This window comes from Chelon labrosus, assembly GCF_963514085.1.
Source record: "Chelon labrosus genome assembly, chromosome: 12".
Lineage (NCBI taxonomy): Eukaryota > Metazoa > Chordata > Actinopteri > Mugiliformes > Mugilidae > Chelon > Chelon labrosus.
In genome coordinates, this window is record NC_140345.1 from 6988390 (window position 1) to 7010582 (window position 22193).

At 42.7% G+C, this 22193-nt stretch overlaps 2 protein-coding genes across 3 annotated transcripts in view; one reads left to right on the forward strand and one right to left on the reverse strand.

Moving 5' to 3' along the window:
- Nucleotides 1-13704, forward strand: part of cadm4 (cell adhesion molecule 4) — a 140630-nt gene extending 126926 nt beyond the window's left edge. The window contains exons 6-9 of one of the 2 annotated variants that reach the window (XM_084557061.1): nucleotides 2379-2551; nucleotides 8724-8873; nucleotides 12118-12246; nucleotides 13472-13704. In XM_084557061.1, the coding sequence (XP_084413187.1) occupies nucleotides 2379-2551; nucleotides 8724-8873; nucleotides 12118-12246; nucleotides 13472-13581 (562 nt within the window). In that variant the 3' untranslated portion in view covers nucleotides 13582-13704. The remainder of the gene's footprint in view (nucleotides 1-2378; nucleotides 2552-8723; nucleotides 8874-12117; nucleotides 12247-13471) is intronic. The other variant, XM_084557062.1, reaches the window with a different exon arrangement.
- Nucleotides 13705-17824: 4120 nt separating this feature from the next.
- LOC311496587 (adenosine receptor A1) lies at nucleotides 17825-20029 on the reverse strand (the record flags this gene model as incomplete). Its single annotated transcript, XM_084556474.1, has 2 exons — nucleotides 19388-20029; nucleotides 17825-18686 (listed from the first exon to the last, which is right to left on the reverse strand). The coding sequence occupies exons 1-2, from the start codon at nucleotides 19753-19755 to the stop codon at nucleotides 17825-17827; spliced, it is 1230 nt and encodes a 409-aa protein (XP_084412600.1). The 5' UTR covers nucleotides 19756-20029.
- Between the last annotated feature and the right edge of the window lie 2164 nt (nucleotides 20030-22193).

A 22193-nucleotide genomic window follows, 5' to 3' on the forward strand; every position in this document is an offset into this window, starting at 1 on the left:
ATTGAACAGTATATTGAACAGTGGTAATTGTGTGCACATTTAAGCCACATTTCCATATATATACTATATATGTTGTAATGGGAGCTCAAGCCAAGGAATTATGGAGAATCTAAGTTTGGCATTATGAAGTGGCACCACCTGACATTTAATGTTCGAATGAATGAATGAAGACGACTGAGTGTGTGGCACACTACAAACAAAGTGTAAATGTGGACACATAATAAACTTGTATGTGTCTGTGAGGGTAAAAAAACCTAATCAGCATTTAAGATTCAGCGTAGAAACAACACTTTTTCTACAGTATTCTCAGCCCTTTGTGTGCTTTCCAGAAGGGTATTGGGTCCTAAGCTCCTAAACCCTCCCCTAGATTGTCCGTCTGTCTGTGGGCATCAGGTCCACTAAAGCTCTGAGGTAAAGCTTCGTGCATCCAAAGTGCGTGGGTGAAATGCCACAGCGAGGACTGGCTGAGAAGTGCACTGGCTATAGCCCTGCTAAAGCTTTGTAACGGCTGGTTGGGGACACTGTATGTGTGTGTGTGTGTGTGTGACATTGAGGGATGGGACTGCAGGCAGCTCTGGACTCTGACCCTCATCTCACGCTGAGCTGCACACGCGTAGACGCACACACTCACACACACATCATAGTACCCTTGTCACCCTCGCGCTTGCTCCTTGGCCCTGTTAACTGGCTGTTAAGCATTAATGACCAATTATATGCCACTTCCTTTTGGTGAAGGGGTACACTCATTCTCTGCCTGTTATTAAGAGGGTAGATGGAGACAATGTCTAGTCATTTTGCTTGACTGCCTGCTTATTCGTGTGTTACTGTGCGTGGAAAAGCAAATGTGTGTGTGTTTTAGCAAAAAGGGGAACAGGCGAGCTATTTTGTTTGTGCACTTTTACTGTGCGTGTGGGAGGATTGGGCGACTGCGTGTATGTGTGTGACTAACCAAGAAAGGGGTTTAATTAGACTTCCTGAGGGATTAGAACCCAGATGAGTCAGGATTGTAATCTGGCCAGGGTGGCATGAGCCATGACACCCTGCCAGACACACACACATACACAAATTTGTTCCCCAGGGTGTCTCTGTAATCCCTGCACCTCCTGTCTGCTCTGCCTGCCCATCTTTCATGACCAATTCATTTTGTCTGCCTGCTCCTTCCCTTCATGTCCAACTGCAACATGTCTTCTTCTCTCTACATTCCCCTCTCCCTCAAGTAACATATTCTTTCCATCCTTGTCTTTCCTCCTGCTTTTTGTTTTTTTCCCCCCCTCACATCTGACACCCTATTTCTCTCTCATCTGCCCTCCTCTCCTTGCTGCCAACTCTTTCACACCATTGCTGCCCTTTGACCATCCATCTCCTCATTATTTGTCAGGATGCGGCCCTCTTCTGCCACTGGCTCCTTCTCCAAGCCCCTTTTATTCTTTCCTCTCTTGTCAATGTCACCCTGTGGGCTTCTTTACCCTGCTTCTTCACCGCTATTTTTATAGGACCACCAGTTGTCTGTGCTTCAAACCCCTGTCCCTGTTCACTTTCTCATTTTTACTATCATCCTTTTAATAAGAAATGTGTTTTAGACTATGAATAGTCTGCTATTGTGCTCTTGTCAATATGGAGCAACTTTACTTTGCAACACAAAACAAGCTGAACCAAGGACAACTGCACTTGTAGGGATCTTGCGGATGTTTCGCAACTCATCCAAGAAGCTATATACTTCAGTTCTAAAAAACTTGTGAGGAGTTGGGGGCATCTGTGGGCTGCGTTTGTTAATGACCAGCTCGTAACCTATGACTGGAAGAATCAGTTTTTAATCCTGTTATCCTTGCTCAATCAGCCACAACATTAAAACCACAGGAGAAGTAAGTAACATTGACCACCTTGTGACAATACAATGTTCTGCTGGGAAACTTTTGGACCTGGCATTCATGTGGATGTTACTTAGACATGTAGCACCCACCTAGACCAGACCAGACACCCCCACCCCATAGCAATGACACTCCTTGAAGGCAGCAGCCATCCCCAGCGGGATGCAGCCTGACACAGACACACACAAAAATGGCTTAGGAACAGTGCTTGACACTTGTGTGTGAATGCGTGTGTGCATGTGTGGTAGATGAGTCACTGTGACTGTAAAGCACTTTGAGTACCAATAGGTAGAAAAGCGCCATATAAATATAAGACAATGTGAATTCAGCATGAGATAATTTAGTCATAAGATTTCCATCACTGCTGTGGGGCAAATAATAAACAATTTTCACAAACTGACTGATTAATTATTGAAAATGTCAATTTCCCGCCACCTTACCAGCCAGTTAATTGACACATCCTTTCAACTCTATTAAAAGTTCAACCTATACCTCTGTCCTCCCTTCCAGGCCCAGAAACATTCAGTGGTCCAAGATTAATGAGTCCTTACCAGAGAGGGCGGAGATTTCTGGCCCCACTTTTCAGATTTCCCGCCTCAGCCAATCACACAATGGGACATACCTGTGCCAGGCCCAGAACAACTATGGACGTGCTGCTGATCATTACACCTTGTTGGTGTATGGTGAGTAACATCTAGTTTGCAAATGTCTTTAGAATTTCCACAAAGCCACAAAGTTTTCTGCATTGATTATTTCTCTCTATTGTTGTTACTTTTGTTATTTTATATTTTTCCCAGTATCCAAGGCACTTTTTATGTGTTCTGAATAATTTCAAGTTCAATGGATCCTTTGTGTTTTTTTATTTTCTTCATTCTGATGTTTTGATGGTGGTTTTCTTTGAGAAGTCTTTTAAATTTTATTGATTGCTTTATCTCCCCAGTGTCTTTGGAGCCTGGCTTTTCTGGTACTGGACAACAGAGCCATTAAGTCTTGATTCTTGTCTCATCTGTCTTTCAGTTTTATTTGTTTTTCTGATTCAGACACAGCGGGAAACCTTTGCTAAACCTCCCGCGCAATTGATTCGACAGCAATATTGATTCCACAAGTAGATGAAGACTACCTTGCTCGGCTTCTAATCACCATCAGTATTATTTAGGCTGTTGTGAAGAAAAGTTTATCATCTCCTCTGTGACCCAATTTTCTCCTGCAGGAATTAAAAAAAACTTCAAGTGCAGTATATAAAGACATACTCTGTTTTGAAAACTAAATCAGTTTTACAATACAAGCTGATTCATTGGAGAATAGAAGAGTCTGTTGGAACTATGAAATTTTACAGGGTAACATTTGGCATGAAAACAACAACTGAACATATGTTGCATTTACAATTCAGTTGAATAAACTGCTTTTTGTCTGAGCAGAGGCATCAGAGGGGAGGAAGATGTTCGTATGGGGCTTTTGTTGTCGGGCCTTACAAGTGTTCCCAGATGTTGCACCTAGATTCACTCAGTGGTGGTGGCTACATTTTTAATGAATGTTGACCCAGATAGACGCACACGCCACGGCTCAAAGAGGATGACGCTGGAGCCTGCAACATCACAGGGAAATCTTGTATCAGTATTTTTCTGGAAATGTAACAAATTGGCCAACTTCCGTCTCTGCGTGCATTTGAAGACGAGGTGGCTGGTGCGTGCTAATGTTGTGTAATCCACGTTTGAAACAGCTGAGTAAACCTGCAGTCGACAAAACAGATTTTAATGGGACAGCGGCGGGGCTAAACTGCGACGCAAGCTTGTCACTAGAGACACGTACAGATTCCCACCCAGAGTGTTAGTGGTTTGGCCTAATTGCATGCACACAAGTGTCACTCAGCAGGTTTGCCCTTTTGATCTATTCGCCCCCCTTCTGGCAGCTCCTGTCATTGCATCCCAGTGCCTGATCTGCAGATCAGAAGGGACAAATGAAGGGAGTAGAGGCAGGATGTGTATGAACCATTTTTATGCTGCTTTTGGTATCTATCGATCTATCTATCTATCTATCTATCTATCCACACTCTGCAAGAATCAAATGACACACATAATAGTGGCTTTCCACAGGCATCAAGGGTGGCAACAGTGGCAAGATGAAAGGTGACATTCCCACCCACTACTCTCTCTCTCTCTCTCTCTTGTTCTTCTCCCGCTCTCCCCATGTCTCTCTCTCCATCCTAGAAGGTTAAACATGTCAAGCTTTGATGTGTGTTGCCACCTCTGTAGAAAAATGTTCAGTCTTTTTCTTTTCCTCCTCAGCCTCCTCCCTCGCCATTTTATAGCTGTCGTCCGCATTCGTTTTTCTCTCCGTGCCACTTTTCTTCTTCCATTTACCTTCTTTGTTCCATGCTGTTTCTCTGTCCTGGTGATCAGTTAGATTCATCACTCCCTTATTGTGAAAAAAAAACTTTGCTTTTGAATCAAAATGCCTCCACTAAAATCCATAAAACGCTAGAAATCCACATAACCAACATAAGCCTTGCTGAAGCTTTTCTGCGCCGCACCGCAGATTTCCTGCAATCAGCTTCTTAAACCCTTTTGCTGTAGCTTGGTATCTGCGGATTTTTGCTGTACTTCAAAAAAAAAAAAAAAAACATGTACTCTCCCACTGGGCAGATTGTTTCAAACCTTATCTCAAAGAGCTCAGGGTTGTTGATGCAGCCATCACATTAATCTGTAGACGTCTGAAAGTCGTTCTTGATTTTCCTGAATGTCACAACTAATAATCTGGCTAACACGGTGCTAATTCCTTCTCGAGAAATGTCAGATGAACCGCTTGCACTCCGGCTATAATGTTTCCAGCGATATGTGTGTCTTTGCAAATGCTGCATAACTATAAAGTGCAGTGAGTGCAATACATCTCAGTCAGTGCAAATAAAATGCCACGGATTATTTCTGTGCTGTTGGTGATTGGCTATTTTCTGAGAATTACATGAAGCTCATCAGTTGGTATTGAAAATAAATCTTATTCCATGTTGTAGAACATGTTAAGATGTCTCACAACTCCAAGATTCACCCTGAGAAATTTCCTCCATTTCAGTTCTTTCACCTGTTATAATAGGTGTCATCATTTTCTTCTTTCATCCAAAAACTCAACAAAACTCTTTACTTATGCCTAAATATATGGAGGCAGAAAACCATATACAGTCATATTCTACACTTGTGAGGTTATTTGCAGGTTAATTTCCAACTTTCCAACTGCTTCCCTCCTGAACATCTTTTTTTCCCCCTCTGGTTCAGTCTGCTGTTCTCGCCTCTTTCGCGCCTTCTCTCTACTTCCACTCCCCACTCCTCCAACACCACCATTCACCTTGCCACCAGTTTGCCCTCTATTCTAGGTTCAGCCGCAGTTCGGTCTGTTTACTTGGTTTGGCTTTCTGAAAAAAAGCCGCAGAGAGGAGTGACTGTAAAGGAGCGGGGAGTTGGGGATGGATGGAGGGGCTAGCCGGAAGGGTTGGAAAGAAGGAAGGAGGGTGTGATGGAGGAATTAAAAAGGAGAGACGGAGGACGGCAGAGGTCGAACGCAGGTTAACATTCAGTCCCACAATTTGTCAGGTAAACAAAATGTCAGTTTAGTTGATTCCCAGCCTCCCCAGAGGGAATACCTGGGGCAAAGGAGGAGGAAGCATGGGCAAAGAGGGAGTGCTGGAAAGTGTTAGTGGTAAAGGATGAGTCAGCACAAAAGAAACACATTTTATTGCAGGTGCAGAAAAACCCACTTGTCTCTTCCTCTCAATTCGTGTCAACATACCATCTGTGAGAATTATCTGCCATCAGGGTCTGTACACTTAGCACAAACTCAGGCAAAAGTGGTTGCCAATTTGTTGCAGGTGCTTGAGGCACTGTCACTTTATGAAGGTAGACGGATTTAATGCTAGTGAAGGAAAACAAAGAGTGAGGAGTGGGAACCTCTCCAGGGAGCATGGGCCGTGACATGAGGCAGAGCTTTATTTGACTGGACTGGACACAACTGTGAGTGTGTGCCTGCATGTGTGTGGCTGCAGAGTGAGTTAGTTGATGCAATGAAGTTCATTTTCAGACAGTCACTAATGATTTAAATGTTTTGGGATTAATCACAGAACACATACAGTGCACATTTGCACACATGAGCAAGTATATGGAGAGCGCAAAAAAAAGATGTGGCCTGTGTTGGTATTGTTGCGTCTCGGTGCCGACACTGTAACAAATTTTTATTGTTTATAAAAATGGTTCATATGCACGTGAATGCATGTGACTGGAGGAGATTGCTCCTGATTGTTGAGTAAAAGCCCAGAGGGCTCCCTATTGTAATTGAACTGAGCTGCTGCACTCGGATGAATAGCCAAGCCAATAAAACCCATTACAACTGAATTGCACGAGAGGCCGCGGGAGATGGAAAGAGAGAGAGTAGAAATGGGGAGATAAGAATAATTAGTCATATATTATATGTAACACATGTATGTTCATCTGTGAGTGAGTTTGTGTGTGAATATTTCTGCAAAACAGTGGGAAGAGACCAGAGAGACTAATAGTTTTAAAAATGATTCATGGGCAGCAGAGTGGAGTGACAGAAAGATGAAAGGATGGGTACATAGTGAGACAGTGAGGGATATTAGGTGACATGTGATTATTCTCTGTCTCCTGGACTGTTGTAATGAGCCGTCAGGATAATTGGAATGAAAAAATACAGACCTCTGTTTAATGAAGTGAGACTTTCAAAAAATACAGATAAAGAATGGAAACGTAAAAAGGTTGGAGGCTAGTGGAAGCGGAAGAAAGACTGAGATAATGCAGAGTGATTTTGTTCAAAGAAAAATTGTTTTCAGTGCCGTTTCCTCCACTCATGAAACTGCACCTGACGATTGAAGTAAATTTAGTGTCCCCGGCCAATCAGTGTTGGCCTTTATGGCCTCGGCGGCAGACTTTCTACCGGTGTCTAACATTCATTGCGCTAGACAACTGGATGGTCAACCACTTCTTTGGGCAAGGCCCTCATAAAAAGGAATACAGAACATAAAAGAATAATAAGGCTCATCCAAAATGGTGGCGTGGTGTCCTCAGGCACACTACTGCCAGAATGAGATACGAAGGGAAACGTCATTATCGCAAGTGCCGCCTCATCCATCCCTCGAAATAACATGGGCTGTGTGCCTGATTGGCAGGCATATAGTGTTAATGAATAACAATATGATGTGGAGAAAAAAAGGGACGCTATCGGCCAAGAGAACGACAGCTGTATGGCATTCTCCTTAATTAAGTTGAAGACAGGCAGTGAGGGAACATCGTCACAGAGGAATGAAACCAGGGAGCCAGCTGAGGCAGCCAAATGAAGGAAGGATGGATTGGTTTTTGAAGGAGGAAGGGAAGGGAAGTTGAAGATGCTGGAACAATGATAATAAAAAGTTGGAAACAGTGAGAATTTTTCTTAGGTCATTTGTAATAGTCAGAAGACATTAATCAGTGTCAAGTTAATTAATGCCGCAACCCCGGCCGTTAATCTTCAGCCCTCAGGTTCGGGCGACAACTACATGCACGTACAGTATGCATGTATCCACACGGAACACATGTGAATGCATTGCGTGTAATGTCTGGGTAATTTCAATTGAACTCCATTTAGTTTAACCCTCCCTTTTAAGTTCTCCCTTTGTCTTGCATACAAAGCGTAATATGCATCATGAACATTTCTTAACAGAGAGTAGAAGACCAAGGCCGGGCTTGGAGGAAAAAAAAAGCAGGGGGTGGGAGGTATAGTGCTGACATAAGAAGAGTGCAAAAAGAGATTGATGATCTCAGGGCCAGTGGGAGAAAGGGAGAGAGGAGACAGAGGAATACTTACCAATAAATTACTCCTGAGCAGAAAGGCCAGTGTGTATGTGTGTGTGTGTGTGTGTGTGTGTGTGTGTGTGTGTGTGTGTGTGTGTGTGTGTAGGCAATTATGCATTTGTGTGTTCGCACATGTACTTTGGGTATATGTTTGTGTGTGTATGTGTGTGTGTGTGTGTGTGTGCCCTAGACTTTGAGTACATACACGGCCTCACATGTTACAGTTTTATGGAGATTGTTTGATGAACTGGCAGATTATTCACTCTGAAACTGCTGATGCACGCACGCACACGCACACACACTCTCACGTTCATACCCATACCTCCATCTCCCTTTTAGTTCTTGTCAGCCATTATTTTTGTCTTTAACAGCAATATGAACTTGTCTCTCTCTGCCTCTCCACCTACCATTGTGTCTTAGCTATTGATTTGGAAAATGTGTCAAGATCCAAGCCATTGTTCGCCACTGAATGAGACAGTCTCTGCATGGCACCAATCCATTGGGAATGCATCTGTCACAGACAATGTCTCTGTCTCTTCTGCCATTGTACCATAGAAAATGTGCCTTGCCTTATAGATGAATGTCAGTCTGCCAGGTGTTATTCTCTTTAGCCACCTGCTTTAAAGCATGTCCTTTCCATTGTAAGCATTTTTTTTAACCCCCTCAGCTGGTATAGCGGTCTGCGAAAAAATGTTGTTCATTTGTGTTCTTACTACTTGTCAAGAGTTGAGATGAAAGCCACTGTAAACGCACAGCCATTTTTGGAAACCACTTGTATCTGGTGTGGGGAACGGCATCAGTCTCAACTCATCCAGTTTGTGTGTTCTGCAGCCTTGCATCCTTCTCACTGTCCAGTGACACCAGAGCAGATATGAAACTGAATTATTATTCATGAAGCATGTGTCGTGTTTTATATGCAGTGTTCACTTCTCTTCACTTCACTGCACTGTGTTTAAATGTCCCTGCATGTTGTAGATAATAGCATTTGTGTATGTGCGTGTTATCCCATTCCCTTGTCTGTCTGTAGATAATGTGTCAGTCACTACCACGGCCCCTCCCACTCCTCCTCCTACTACTACTACTACTACTCCTACTACTACTGCTACCACCCAACCAATCATCTCCCATCCTGCCACCCCAACCCTCCTCACACCCAGCCTCACCTTGGACCATGAAGGTAACACACACACACACTTTTTCCATTCTGCCTTTGATGCCCTCCGTGGGAGAGTATCAACAGATAGCTATGACCTGCAATGGATTAATAAGCAAACAATTAGTTTCATTCATTATAAATATAGTTATTTTAAACATGCTGTCACTGCCATGCTCATTTTGGAAACGCACAAATAGAAGTGGCTCATCTTTCTACAGGCGCATCCGTTAACCTAAGGTTGTGTACAAACGTCCTTCGTATATTTTAATCAGCTTTTAAGCTTTATTTATTTTGTAGTTTTTACTGAAATTATCATAAAAAAGGCCAGTCATCTTTCTGGTTGTTATTTTAATATTGCTATCAATGATTGTGGGCACATATACAATGAAGTGCAACTCACTGATCTATAAAGCAGCTAAAATAACGACAAGAAGAAGTAGGGATAATTCTACTTCCATATCTCATGCAGGTCATAGCCTCTCTACCCTCCATCTTTCTCCTCGTCCTTCCCTGCTCTCCTTTGTTGTCTTCCGGTAACTCGATGGCACCCTCCCGCATATGCGCTCGCTTTTCCTGCTGCAACCTTCCTTTGCCCTGCATCAACATGAGCATACGGACCTGCAGATGCTTGGGTATGCACCATGCGCAGCCACCCTCTCTTTTCTTATCGCTGGTTGTTTGATGCCCCCCTCCCACACACACACACACACACACACACGCTGCACAGTCAGCATTTGTGTCCGTGCATTTGTGAGTGTGCGTGTGTGTGTGTGGTCGGATGGGGGCTCGTGGTGCTTGGTGGTGGGTACTGTTAATGAATCTGCGTTTAAGGAACTGGCAGCACAGCCAGGCTTTAGCTGAGTGACGTTGGCCTCCAGAGGCCTAAGAAGGTGCTACACAACCATATTCATCTGCGCACGCACATGCACTCACAAACACACACATAAACAGGAAAAGAGACTGAGAGGGAGAGAAAGATCGAGGATCCAGGTGGTTGTCTAATCATATTCTCCCAGAAGAATATTATGGAGCTAGAAATAAGAAAGGTTTGCACTACTCTGCTACCATGAATGTAGCGTGTGGGTGTGTGTTAAATCTCTTCACTAGTTCCCAGTGGTTTTATCGACAGGATCAATTTATCTTTATATATTTTATATATATACACTCAAATACACACAAATACATGCTGACGACTGTTATCTCTTCTTACTTAGCACACATTCAGCTGCACCCTGTCTCCTCTCTGTTACTTGAAAGGAAAGATGAAGCAAATGGGAGTGGGAGGATCCTTCTTGTTCTTCTCTTGCCTCTACCACTATCTATGTCAGGTAGAGGTTGTTCACCTGCTGGGCAAGTGTGGAGATGTCATATAGAGTCTTAAGAAAAGCTAAGACTGGTGAATGTGTAGTGGCTGTATCATCTGAGGGGCTCCTTACAGAAACAACACACAACTGTCAGTCATTTCCCATGGAGCTTTGGGCTGAGGAGGATTAAGAACAGGTTGGTGTGAGGCAAACGCAGAGCACTTGAGTGCGTGGTTTTTCATCTCCTGTGAAATATCACTTGGGCAGACTGCTTGATACGATCTCACAAGAGAATCCCATGTGCAGCGTGTCTGCAGACGCATCAATATTCAGTTTAATCACACATATGCCAATACTTGATCATGCACATAACAAGGAATGTGATGCATTTTGCCCAAGTCCTCAGTGACACGCTTGTCCAATAAATTCACGCAAGAATTCACTTTTTTTCCAGTCAGCTCCAGCTCTCCTGCTCTCTCATCTTTTTCTTAACATCCTCCATCACCCTCTTTCTCTTGTGTTAGCACTGTATTAATGATTCATGTTTTAATTCTGCTCTATCAAGGTCCAAGAGCTGCATCAATAACTCTTTGCCCTTGCCTATCTATTGGCCTCACCAGCTCTTACACTACTACCATCTCATCTAAAGGCTTTTGTTATTGCCAGCGACTCAGACACTGGCATGTGTCCAGACTCAGGCATGTTTTTTGAATCACGCACAACCTTCATTCGTATTCCTTTCAGCCTTTAAGAATTTCTCTTTCTCTGCATCTGTGCACACACATGCCTGCTATTGTTGTTGCCAGCTTGTATTTACAGTTGGAATTCAATGGAAATGCACACATATTTATACTATCCATGCCTGCACAGATGAACACAAGCCTTCCCTTGAAGTTCTGCGAAACGATCGAGAACAACAATTAAGCTGCTGATAACTTTTCAGTTAATCTAATTACTGTTTAAATGTCACAAAAACCTGGAAAATTAACATCGTAATATCTCCGAACACAAATTGTTAGTGTGGTCAGGTGATCTTGGTTTTCTGACTATTTTTGCGACCCAATGAGTCGCCCCCTGCTGGACATTGGGAAGAGTGCAGGGTCAAGCCACTTTTTAGAGCAGCACCAGTTCTTTTACATACAGTGTATGGTGTGTCTTTGTGTGACTAACAGTCCAAACATAAAGTCATCTACTTGCCAATCAAAGGTAGGCTGTAATTAGTGGATATTTTGCATTTTTGCTTGATAAATGCCTCAAAAATCTATCAGTTTTGGCATTTATTTTTCTTCCAGTTGACTAACTAATCGACAGTTTCTTTCAACACTAACCTGCACTCAGCATTCCTCTGTTTTGTTCTTTACTTTGAAATGGTGTTGGTAAAAGGTTGTGGTTTGTGTTAAATGTGAATCATCCCTTACAACTTCTGCAGTTGTATACTGCCACATGTCACTGAATTAAACTTGCTTTTTTTCCCCTTTGTGCTTATCTTCACTTATTTCGTGATGAAGTGTTTGGTTGCATTTCCAAGGGCTGCACCACTTGAGCTGTAAACACGCTCAAAAGTTTCCCTCCTTCAAAATGCATTGTGCTCTTGACAGGTGCTTGGATGGAGTGGTTTTACGGAGGCAAATATAGTTATTTCTTTATTCACTCTTCTCATTTCTCCTTCTTTTTCTCATCCTTTTCTGACTGCCTGGCATTCTGTGCAATGGGGGGTGATGAAAGGTGATAATGCAAGCTGGGTGGAAAATATCGACTCGTCTTTTCTCCCGTCTTGCTCCCTCTCCAAGCTGGCGTTTTAATTTTCTTTCTTACTCTCTCCTGCTTTCAGTTTTGATCCATCTCTTTCTTTGTCTAAATTTCTTTGCCTGTTCTCCTCTCTTCCTATAGCCCTGTATATCCCTTTTTATTTCCCTCTCTATACCCCACACTCATTATTGGTCTTGCTTGCTCTTTCTCAGATCCTAGTGCAGTGGTTGAGACTCACAGCGCAGTCCCATATGCAGTGATAGGTGGCGTTCTGGCACTGCTGGTTTTCACCGTCATCTGCGTCCTCATTGTCACCATCTGGTGTTCTGTCCGGCAGAAAGGTAATGAACAGACACACTCTCATCTGAAATGCACACAAAAGTTTTCTTCTTTTTTTTTTCTTTTCATGAGCAGGAGACACATTTTGGTATTAGGCAATTTATCATATTCTCCACAGGCGCGATTTCCCAATTCTGAATTTTCTGGTGCTGTGAAAAAAAATCATAAGAGGTCAGTTACACCCAGAGTCATTGAAAATAGTCTTTTAAACCAAGGTGCAAAATTGTCAGTAGAAAGCTGACAGGATAGGATGCTCCTCTCTAGCAAGGCACTGTCCATGATGAACGACCTTGGCCAGGATAGGGGAAGAGCGAGGGTGGGGTGGGAAATGTAGGTGTGGTCCCGATGTTTTATGACTATATGTTAGTGTATCAAGGCTCATCTATTAAAAGCAGCCCCTCTGGGTTCCCTATCTTTTTAAGTGCCTTCCTATTGGCAGCTTTACGCTGTGCACTACATCTGCCAAGAAATGATCTGGGAATAGTGTAGCGGGCCGCAACCAGGAAACTCACCCTGTGGCTCGACAAGCCGTCAGTCAGCATTCAGTATGACTTGACCACCAATCAGCAGGAAGACAGGGCCATTACAACCAATCAGTGTCGAGACAGGGCCATTAGGGCTTTGTCTTTGGTCGTTGTGACTGTCAGCACGCTAGTCAACCTCTCTGCTAAGGAGAATGAGAGTGTCACTCACCCCCGGAGTGAAGGGACACTCCAGCAGGAAGATGACTCGAGCTTCTTTTGCTCTCTATAACCTGCACTACACAGCGTTATTAATCATATGGACCTGAGGGGTGGTAAAATGAGCTTGATGGGTTTTCTGAGTGACACAAATGTGCCATTTTTCTCTGCGCACCTAACATTCCCTCCACCCTTTTCTGTCAATCTCTCTTCCCTTCCTGTCTTTTACTCTTTACCATCTTCTGTTATCTTCCTTCTCTTACTTTTTCCTCCTGTGATTTTTTTTTGCATCCATCCCCCACCTCTAATTTCTGCTGGTAGGCTCATACCGTACACGAGAGCCTATCCTTGCCTGGTATTGACCTAACAATCAGTTAACTAATTAATTAATCAGTGATAGGTATGGTACTTAATAATATTAGTGCTAATTGGTTTGATAATGCTGCATGGCGCTGCAATGATCATGACGCTTTGCCACCTAACCGTCCCCCTACAATCTCTCTCTCTCTCTCTCTCTCTGTCCCTTGCTCTCTTTCTTCTCATTCAGGTTCCTATCTTACTCATGAGGCCAGTGGGTTGGATGAACATGGCGAGGTGCAAGAGGCCTTCCTCAATGGGAACGACGCCAGCCAGGGCAAGAAGGAGTACCTACTGTAGCCCTTCCCTATTCCCTTCTCTTCTGACCTCATGCCCCTACCCCCTTCCTCCCCCTGTCGCCCACCTTATGTACAATACACACGCACACACAAACCCACACACACACACACACACACACACACATCTATACAATGCGCCATAACTGGCGGCCTTCTGGAAACGACTGTATACAGATACTGCACACAGCCAATCCATCCCACTCCATTCCGCTCCATACCCTCCACACACACACACGTCCAAGAAATCAAGAAAGAGACTGAGAAAAAGAGAGCCTCTAAACCCACCAGCCATTAACGACTGTGCCATATACTGTAAGTCGGAGAAACTGGGGAAAACATAGAGAGTGAAAGAGGGGGTCAGAGGGAGGTGAATGTAGACAAGAACAAAATGACGCCATAATTATTTTGATCAAGAGGGAAAGCAGGGAGCACAAAGAAAACCGGCCCTCTGCCTGTGCAGTCGCCAAAGTGGAAAGGGAATTAGAGGCAGATGACTGCTATAATTCCCTGCCTGGAGAATGGAAGAATCCATTTCACAAAGCTCAATCTTTGACTTAAGGAGAGAGTGGGAGCAGGGTGTGAGAAGGTATGTGGGGACAAACCGGGAGAAGCTGAGTTGACCAGGAGCTATTCGGTGCTCGATGCTAGAAATATTACGTTTTTTAAATTGCCAAAGCATCTTGCCTGAAGAGTGCAGCTCATATACAATTCCAGCAACACTGGAGAGTGTAAGGCCAAAGTCCCAGGATGGATCCATACTTCATGAGCAAGCTAACTGTCTTGTTTTGCTATCCCTTTTGGGTGGCCTGCCCATTTGTGGAAAAAAAAATTAATAAAATAAAACATTTTTTAACCCCCTCTCACTGCAGCAATGAGAGAAATGTGGTTCTATTCTCCACATCCTTCTTCCACTCTATTCACCTGTTACCATCTTCTCCCCTTCTTCTCTCTGTCAGCCCCCCTCTATCGCTCCTCCTTTGTTGGCTCCTAATAATGAAAGGATTAGTGTTGGGCTGCGCTCCCGAGAAAGAAGAAAGGAATATGACTTGCTTAGGCATTAAAGAAAAGCGTAATTATTTTAGAATGTCATTAAGAGGATAAAAAGGTTTAAAAGTCTGAATAAGAAGGGCAAGGGGAGCGATAGCAGAAGGGAATGGATGAGAGAGAAGAGTGGATGGGTGTTTTTCTGAGCGCTACCACACATATGCAGATACATGCACACATTCATACGTACAGTAAACATGTTGACAGAACAAATATACATATCTCTGAAGTCATTGTTTGTATAAAAAAAAAAAGAAGAGCAACATAAATTAAATTAAACTTTTAAGAAAACTGTTTACTATTGAAACGCATTATGAAGCAACTATACTAACACAGAATATTAGCCTATAGAGGTGCAAAGCCGAACAAACTACTGTCCAGTGATCTTTAAAGAAAATAAAGAAAAGAATAAAAAAAATATATCATTTGTCTTTATGATAAACCAGAGGTCTTATTGATTTTTTTATTAATTATAATTATTATTTGAAAGGTTTTGATTGTTGTTACTGTTATTATTATTGCCGTTGTTATTATTATAATTGTAAATGTTAAAGAAATGTACACTTCCCATGGTTTTGTTTTTGGTTCTACTGTAGAGAAAATTGCTGTCATTTTTCACTCTTTTCCTCTTACCTTTCCTCTCTTTCCCAGTCTTTCTCTCTCTTTGTCTCCTGTGCCTAGTTGTCTCTTCTCCTGTCTTTCACTCTTGTTTACTTTAGAGTCCATGTGCCATTGTTGATATATAGCTAACTATTTCTTTATAGGGGAAAGATACAAAGCACGACAAAATAAAAAAGAATCTGAAAATAACCCCGGGGATCATACTTCTTTTCGGATGTGTTTACTGTTTAATTAGCAGGTGCTGTTTTTGAAATCCTGTGCAAGGAGAACAGGAGATGGAGCATATGATTAGATCAATGGGGAATATATGTGGGGGAGATAAAGATGAAGGCGGCGGAGACGGTTAGAACTGGCGGCTCAGTCAGAATAAACAAAACAGAAGGTTCTGTGGCTGGGCTAATGGATCATAAGAACAGATAGCGAGGAAGAAAAGGGTGACAGGAGGGTTGAGTCACATGCCCGAAGAAAAAATATGACTCTGCCATTAACTTCTACACAATCAATACCCGATTCTGTCAAGAAGCACTCAACATGTCCATCTGTGTGCAGAGCTAGATTTGAAAGCCGCTGGAGGTCGCAGGGTGATAGATCGATGTGTTTCTCTTCCATCGACGGCAAAGCTCCACGGTCGCCTGTCATAAAGATAGATTGTCAAACGGCAATCAAAGTAATGGACTTGCCAGGCGCTACCAGCATGAGGTGACACTCTGGCCAACAAACAATTCAGTAGACATATCTTCAGTTTATGATGACGCAAAGATAGCACTGGTAGCTCCTGCTATCAGACCCACTGTGGTCGATGAGTAATAAAACTGAGAATATAGTCCCTCTCTTCAAAACTGACGTGTATGTCCTTCAAACAAAGGTTTTGTCTGTTTGTTTTCTGTGGGATTCACAGCACTCAGTGTGGTTGTTGTTTTTGGCTGTTTGATTCTATTATTTCTGCTTCCCCTCACAGGTACACACAAAAAAAAAATCTGCAAAAATGTATACCTTTTTTAGTTCAAACTGTTTTTCTCTGTACTGAAAGTTTGCAATCACATTAAAATTCACAAAAATTATTGTAGGCTGCGTTTTCTGGTGAATCCATGGAAACTGGTCTGGTCATTACAATGCTACAACTGCTAGTCCTGATGATAATCAGACCACCACTGTGATCATCGACGGTCATTATCAAATCAATAAACAATGAAAAAAAATAAGATAGAGACAAGCCAGACAACAGTTTGCTATATTCCTTTCTGAGCTTATGACATGCCGTGAATGTACCATAACCTGGCCAATAATGGCGGCAAGAAGTCTATGAATAACTCACATAGCCTCTCTCTGAAGCTAGTTTCAATGATTAATGTCCTGGAACGGGTTCACATCAGAGAATTTCGCATTTATGACCCATTTATGACAGTCATATTTCACGTCTACGAATCGCAGTAAATGACACAGACAAACTTTTTATTTTTCTGGCTGCAACACAGTGGATTAGACACAGTTTATTCCATCTCTAGAAGCCTAGCACTTGCGACCTTAAGATGGCGAGCGCAGTTTATGTTCTTTGGTCCTGGCAGCGTGACCCTAGCGTGTCAAGGAGGTGTGTACAGAGTGACAGTATGGCATGAGGCATTGATTGAGGTGGCTGAGTGGGTCTAGCGTAGCATAATCAGGAAGCAAAGAGCTTTCAGGCAGACAGAAAGACAGAACAATTCAATGGGCAGCCGTGTCAGAGAGGCCTTTTTCCCCTTTACCAGATTTCCCCATCAATAATGTGCTTCAGTCCATGATTTTTATTTTATTTCATGGCAAACAAAAATAGCACACAACCAATTTAAACCCTGAGGGAGAGAGGGGGGAAAGCAGGATTAAGAAACAGTAAACAGAAAAAAAAAAAAAGCATGTTGATTGTCCTGCCTATGCTCTGTGCAAAAGGATGGATTTTTCCTTTTTTCCCCATCAGTGATTTCTCAAACCAGGATAGTTCAAGATGAACAGTCTAATTAGTGTGAGCAAGGCCTTTTTTATTACAATAGAACATCACATTGTATTTACAAGTTTAATCAAAACAGCTATGAATATTGTGTCATAACCAGGTTAATTATGTTTCCCCTACAATGCTACGTCCTCTCTGGACCACTATGTTATTACTGAATGTTTAATTAAACGCTGTCACTCATATATCTACATTACTGGAGATTGGCTTAGCGGAGATTTAAAGCAAGCTTAGAATAAGACCCATAGGAAGAGCAGCCAAAGAAAACAGACATCTGTGATCAGGATAGTGGTTATCATCTGGAGACATAATTTTCTCACTGACATTTGGTGTGGGACCTGATAATTAACTGGCCTTTTCATTTACGAGTTATTCATAACGTGTGCGCGAGGTTCCTGATTAGTTAGGAAGCCAACAACAAACAGGGATATGCTGTATTTATTAAGTCCGCAAGTCATTTGTTACAAAGACTTGTTATTTTCTTTGCACACAAAACACGGTGGAAACTTTGTTCTAGGATCAAAATTAAGCTGTTTTTGTGTCTGAAAAAAAAGAAAAACACAGATCTTCTACTTTGTGAAAAGAAAAGAAAAGATCACACATCTGGGCACACTTTGGCTTTAAGGGAATGTTTGGCTGAAAACCATGGCGCTGCCTGCACCGCCTCGCACAGTGCCATTCTGACAGCTTTTCCTCTGGACGGGGCTTCTGTGGGTTCAAGGTTTAGAACAGCAAGAGGAAAGGACACCCGTTCTTTCCCCTTTGGTTTCCTCAGAGGAGTGAAGAGTAGCTGGGGAACAAGACTGTACAGCTGGAAGAGGAACGAAGCCAAGGCATGCGTCCAGTCAGGAAGATGGGTATTGGGGAGGTAAAGCAACATAGCATGGATAATGTGGAGTGGCAGGCACAGCAGAACTAAAAGAGAGAGGGACAGGGCCAGTGAACGGACCATTAAGGAATCATGCTTTGGGGAGTCTGCATGACTAAAAGGGGTTTTCCTTGGCTTCATGCATAGCAGCAGGTCTAGGTAAATGGCCAGCAGGCAAAGCAAGGGAAGCAGGAACACTGTTATCCCATGAACATAGACTAGATACTGTGGGCTCAGAATAGTGTCAGGGGCACAAACGCCCCAGTGGCTGCTGTGAATCTCAGCATAAGTGAAGTTGTGCATGTCCGTCACATAAAACTTCGACAAGAAACCTCCATACGGAAGGTACTTCGCTATGACCTTGAGGTCATCATAATACTTAGGGGGCGGGGACGTAGGAACTTGGGGTAGAGAGCTTGTCCAGTTGCTGTCCAGCCCGAGGCCAGCAGTGCTCTGATCGGTGCCAGCTCTTCTCCCAGTGTCGAGGACATCTGAGCCTATGAACTGGGCGAAGGAGGACAGAACCGAAGCCACCCAGCACAGCAGGACCACACACAGGGCTCGCTGGTGGGTCACCACCAAGGAGTATCTGGCATTCAAAGACATGTTGAGAAATTTGCACAGAGTTAATACTCAGACTGCACTTAATTTCTTTCAACTAAAAAGAGAAACAAGAGTATAGCGGTATTATTCCTAGAGTCCAACGTTGCCTAAACATTCATCAATTACTAACAAAAATTTGCAAGCCAAGGGCATTTTTATTCTGACTAACAGTGCCAATATTTACTAGATGTGTCCAAGGTCCTGAATTGACTCCAAACAGATTTAAGAAAACAATACATTTTTACATCAAGTAATTGGTTAACTATTTGGCACAGTTGAACCTTATATAAAAACAGAAGTTATACGGTCCCTCCTCCACTGAAATGTTGCATTTATAGGTCACTATCAATCAAAATTCTAAGCACTTCAGAGAAACTTTACCCCCCATCTCTCAGAAGGCGCAATGTGTGGTAAAAAACAGCTTCATGAGCTCCGAACAAACAACCTGCTTTCATGTAACAGAATTCCATACAATGCTGCATGTTTTTTTTGTTTTTTTTTTCATTTACTCTTGTATCGATTTTCTTTCTCTGTTCCCAAAAGCATGCTTGAGAGTGTTGGTTGAAGAAAAAATGTCTTTTCTAAGATATTTCATTTGGATTTAATTCCAAATGTCTGACACACACTTGTACATTTTTATCTCTCATCTGCTACTCATAAAACGCTGTAACCTTCTTCTAGACTCACCTGTCTGCCAAATGATGGTGTAGGTGGGCATCCAGTGTAAGTAGTATTAACAGGAACATGGTAAACTGCCTGACCAACATGGGGCAACAGACAATGGTAATGCAGGTGTATAGACATTGGGGGGCTCGCAGGTTGAGTAACACAGCTACGGGGACTCCCACTGCACCTCCTATGGCCCCCACCCAGCCCAGGCACAGCAGAAGACAGCACGAGACACTCCCAGGTTGGGGCCCGGCTCCCTGGGTTTGGTCTTGGACATCGGCCACAGTATTTTTGCTGCTGACTGCCATGCACAGCCTCACACTCACCACAATTATAGATACAGATAGAGTGCACTGGCACAGGGAGTATAGCCACATGTGTTCCATGTCTGAGGGAGGGGTTAAAAAGAAAGAGAAAAAATTATTTATAAAGGCAAAGAATGTATATTTGAGAACAGTTCATCATTCGTCAATGATAATAATGTGAAAGAGCAAAAATCAAAGAAAAATAACATACTGATGCTCATGCAAATATAACCTTGTTCACTCCTGCTCTACTCGCCACTCCTGCCCTGCGTTTCCTCGTGGCTCTTTAAGCAAAGGCTGCCCCTGCAGCTTTGATTTGCATTGTCAAAGGAACACTCAACCATAAAGAGAAATTATGGCTAATGGAGGGAATGTTAATGGGAAAAGAGTGGCAAAGGGTAGAGGTTAGAAAGTACAGCTGTAGAAGGATACAGAATGTGACGCAAGTTTGTGCTAGAGGCGGAGAGACGGGCAGAGAAAGAGTAGATATTTTGATAGGTATTGGAGAGCTGTAAACGTGCCTGGAGAGTGAAAAGGTCAGGCCGGACCAGACTTGACACATCTTCTCCGCTGAGGATGTGAGAACCATGCAAACACAGAGCAACAAGCACCAAGCTGGGTGGCAGCATACTGTTAACACTATCTTCTCTCTCCTTCTTTGTCTGATCTTTGTTTTGACTCTTTTCTTCCCTCTGGCTCACTATGCTTCATCCACACTCACATACTCTGTGAAACACAAATAGGCGCAGACATTTATTCTTAAATACAAGAACACCGACGCCCAGTCACAAAAGTGCACACTCCCCTGGTGAGCAGTTTTCAGCAAATGTATTCAAAGATGATTGGCAGCTACAGTCTCGCATAAAGCGCAATGGATGAATATTGAAATAGAAGATGTGCTGCCTCAGTATGCCACCTGTCCATTCCATGTAATTAGTTTGACCTTTTGAGAACATTTGGAGTTAGTAGTCACTTCCATAATAATCATGGACCCGCTAGAATAACCGCTTTATACCACTTGATAATCACTTTACACAGTTGTCTCCTGTCTCACAACTTGAAGGGCCTCAGCAAAATTGATTTACTGAAGTAATTAATGGCGTTCAATCCACCTTGTGTGAGTTTTCAATTCAAGTTGGTTGTTAGACACTCCCAGTGTAATTAATTGCCTTAATGAATCAATTAGGCTCTTTATAAGCACATTCTAGCATAGTCACATAGCCATAGACAGTGGCTGCATAAATGTTGATATTATGCAAAAGGCGTACATTAGAATAAAAAGTTGCTGTTACCTGTTGTGAAGCCCTGCGATGACACAGATAGTATATACAAAGCTATAATCTATCTTATGTATGACTTGGCTGTCTTTTTATTTCCCTCCCAGTCTCTATCTCTCCCTCCTACCTATCACTCTAAGTGTCTGCCCCCACTGACGAGTAAGCCTGATTCATAAACCCCTGCTTATCAAACTTCCTTCTATATCTCTCCTGTCTCTGCAAACATATCAATTGTGTCAATGTTGGAGCATGGCTGCCCTTTCCATCTGATACGAGCAAAGGGCAACACCGCCTCTGTCAGCCACAGGACTATGTAAATAAGGTGCACACACACACTGGTACATTAGCATGGACAAGCAATGAAATGCGGGTTATTCTTTGTTATTGTGGCAAATAAAAAAAGAAAAAGAAAAGATTTTTGCCTGGGATTTTTTTCTACAATTTGAGAGAGACAGTGGAACATTAGATGGAGTGCTTAACTTTGCTTTGTATTTTTTGATGGAACAGGCTGGAGCTGGAGGTGATGAAGCTGAAGAGAGACATTAAAAAAGGCACTGTTCCTTGAAACAAAATATGTCTTCAATAAAGAAAATTCCTTTCGGCTTATACAGTGCCTGCGTATATTATCAGCATCTCTGCGATTTAAGACAGTTCACTCATTAATATACAAAGTTCATAAAGCCCCGAATGACAACCGGAGCCAGTGAAAACTGGTTGAGTTTTGTCTGCTCAAACTGTTTGCTTTTTACATGCAAATGAACTTCATTGAACTGCGGGGCTGACGGTTATATCCCAGAAAATGTGCCCATGTCTCCAAAAAAATCATCCAAGCATATGTGCACGAATTATTATCCCTGTGTACCAAGACAGCGGAGCTCTAGGCAGGGGTGCAATGTGATGTGAAAAGCTTAAATATATGTTTGTTTAAAGGAAGAAGCAGAGCCTAGGAGGACAGGTTGAAAATTATGACTATATAGTATGATAATGGGACTATGATATGGAAATAAATTATTCATTTATATCTGCCCCTATTTTAAGGTGTATTAGTTGTAGAATGTTCTGTATCAGATAGGCACATGATTGAAATAAATTAAGTAAAGTAAGCCATGTTATTCGCCCGAATAGGTGAAAGTCGAAAATCGACGGGAACCTTGATCTGCACTTCTCTATGTCTAGAAATCAGTCAACCAATTATCGTGCAAACGGAAACGGCGATGAGCGACATCGGTGAAAAAGACAACG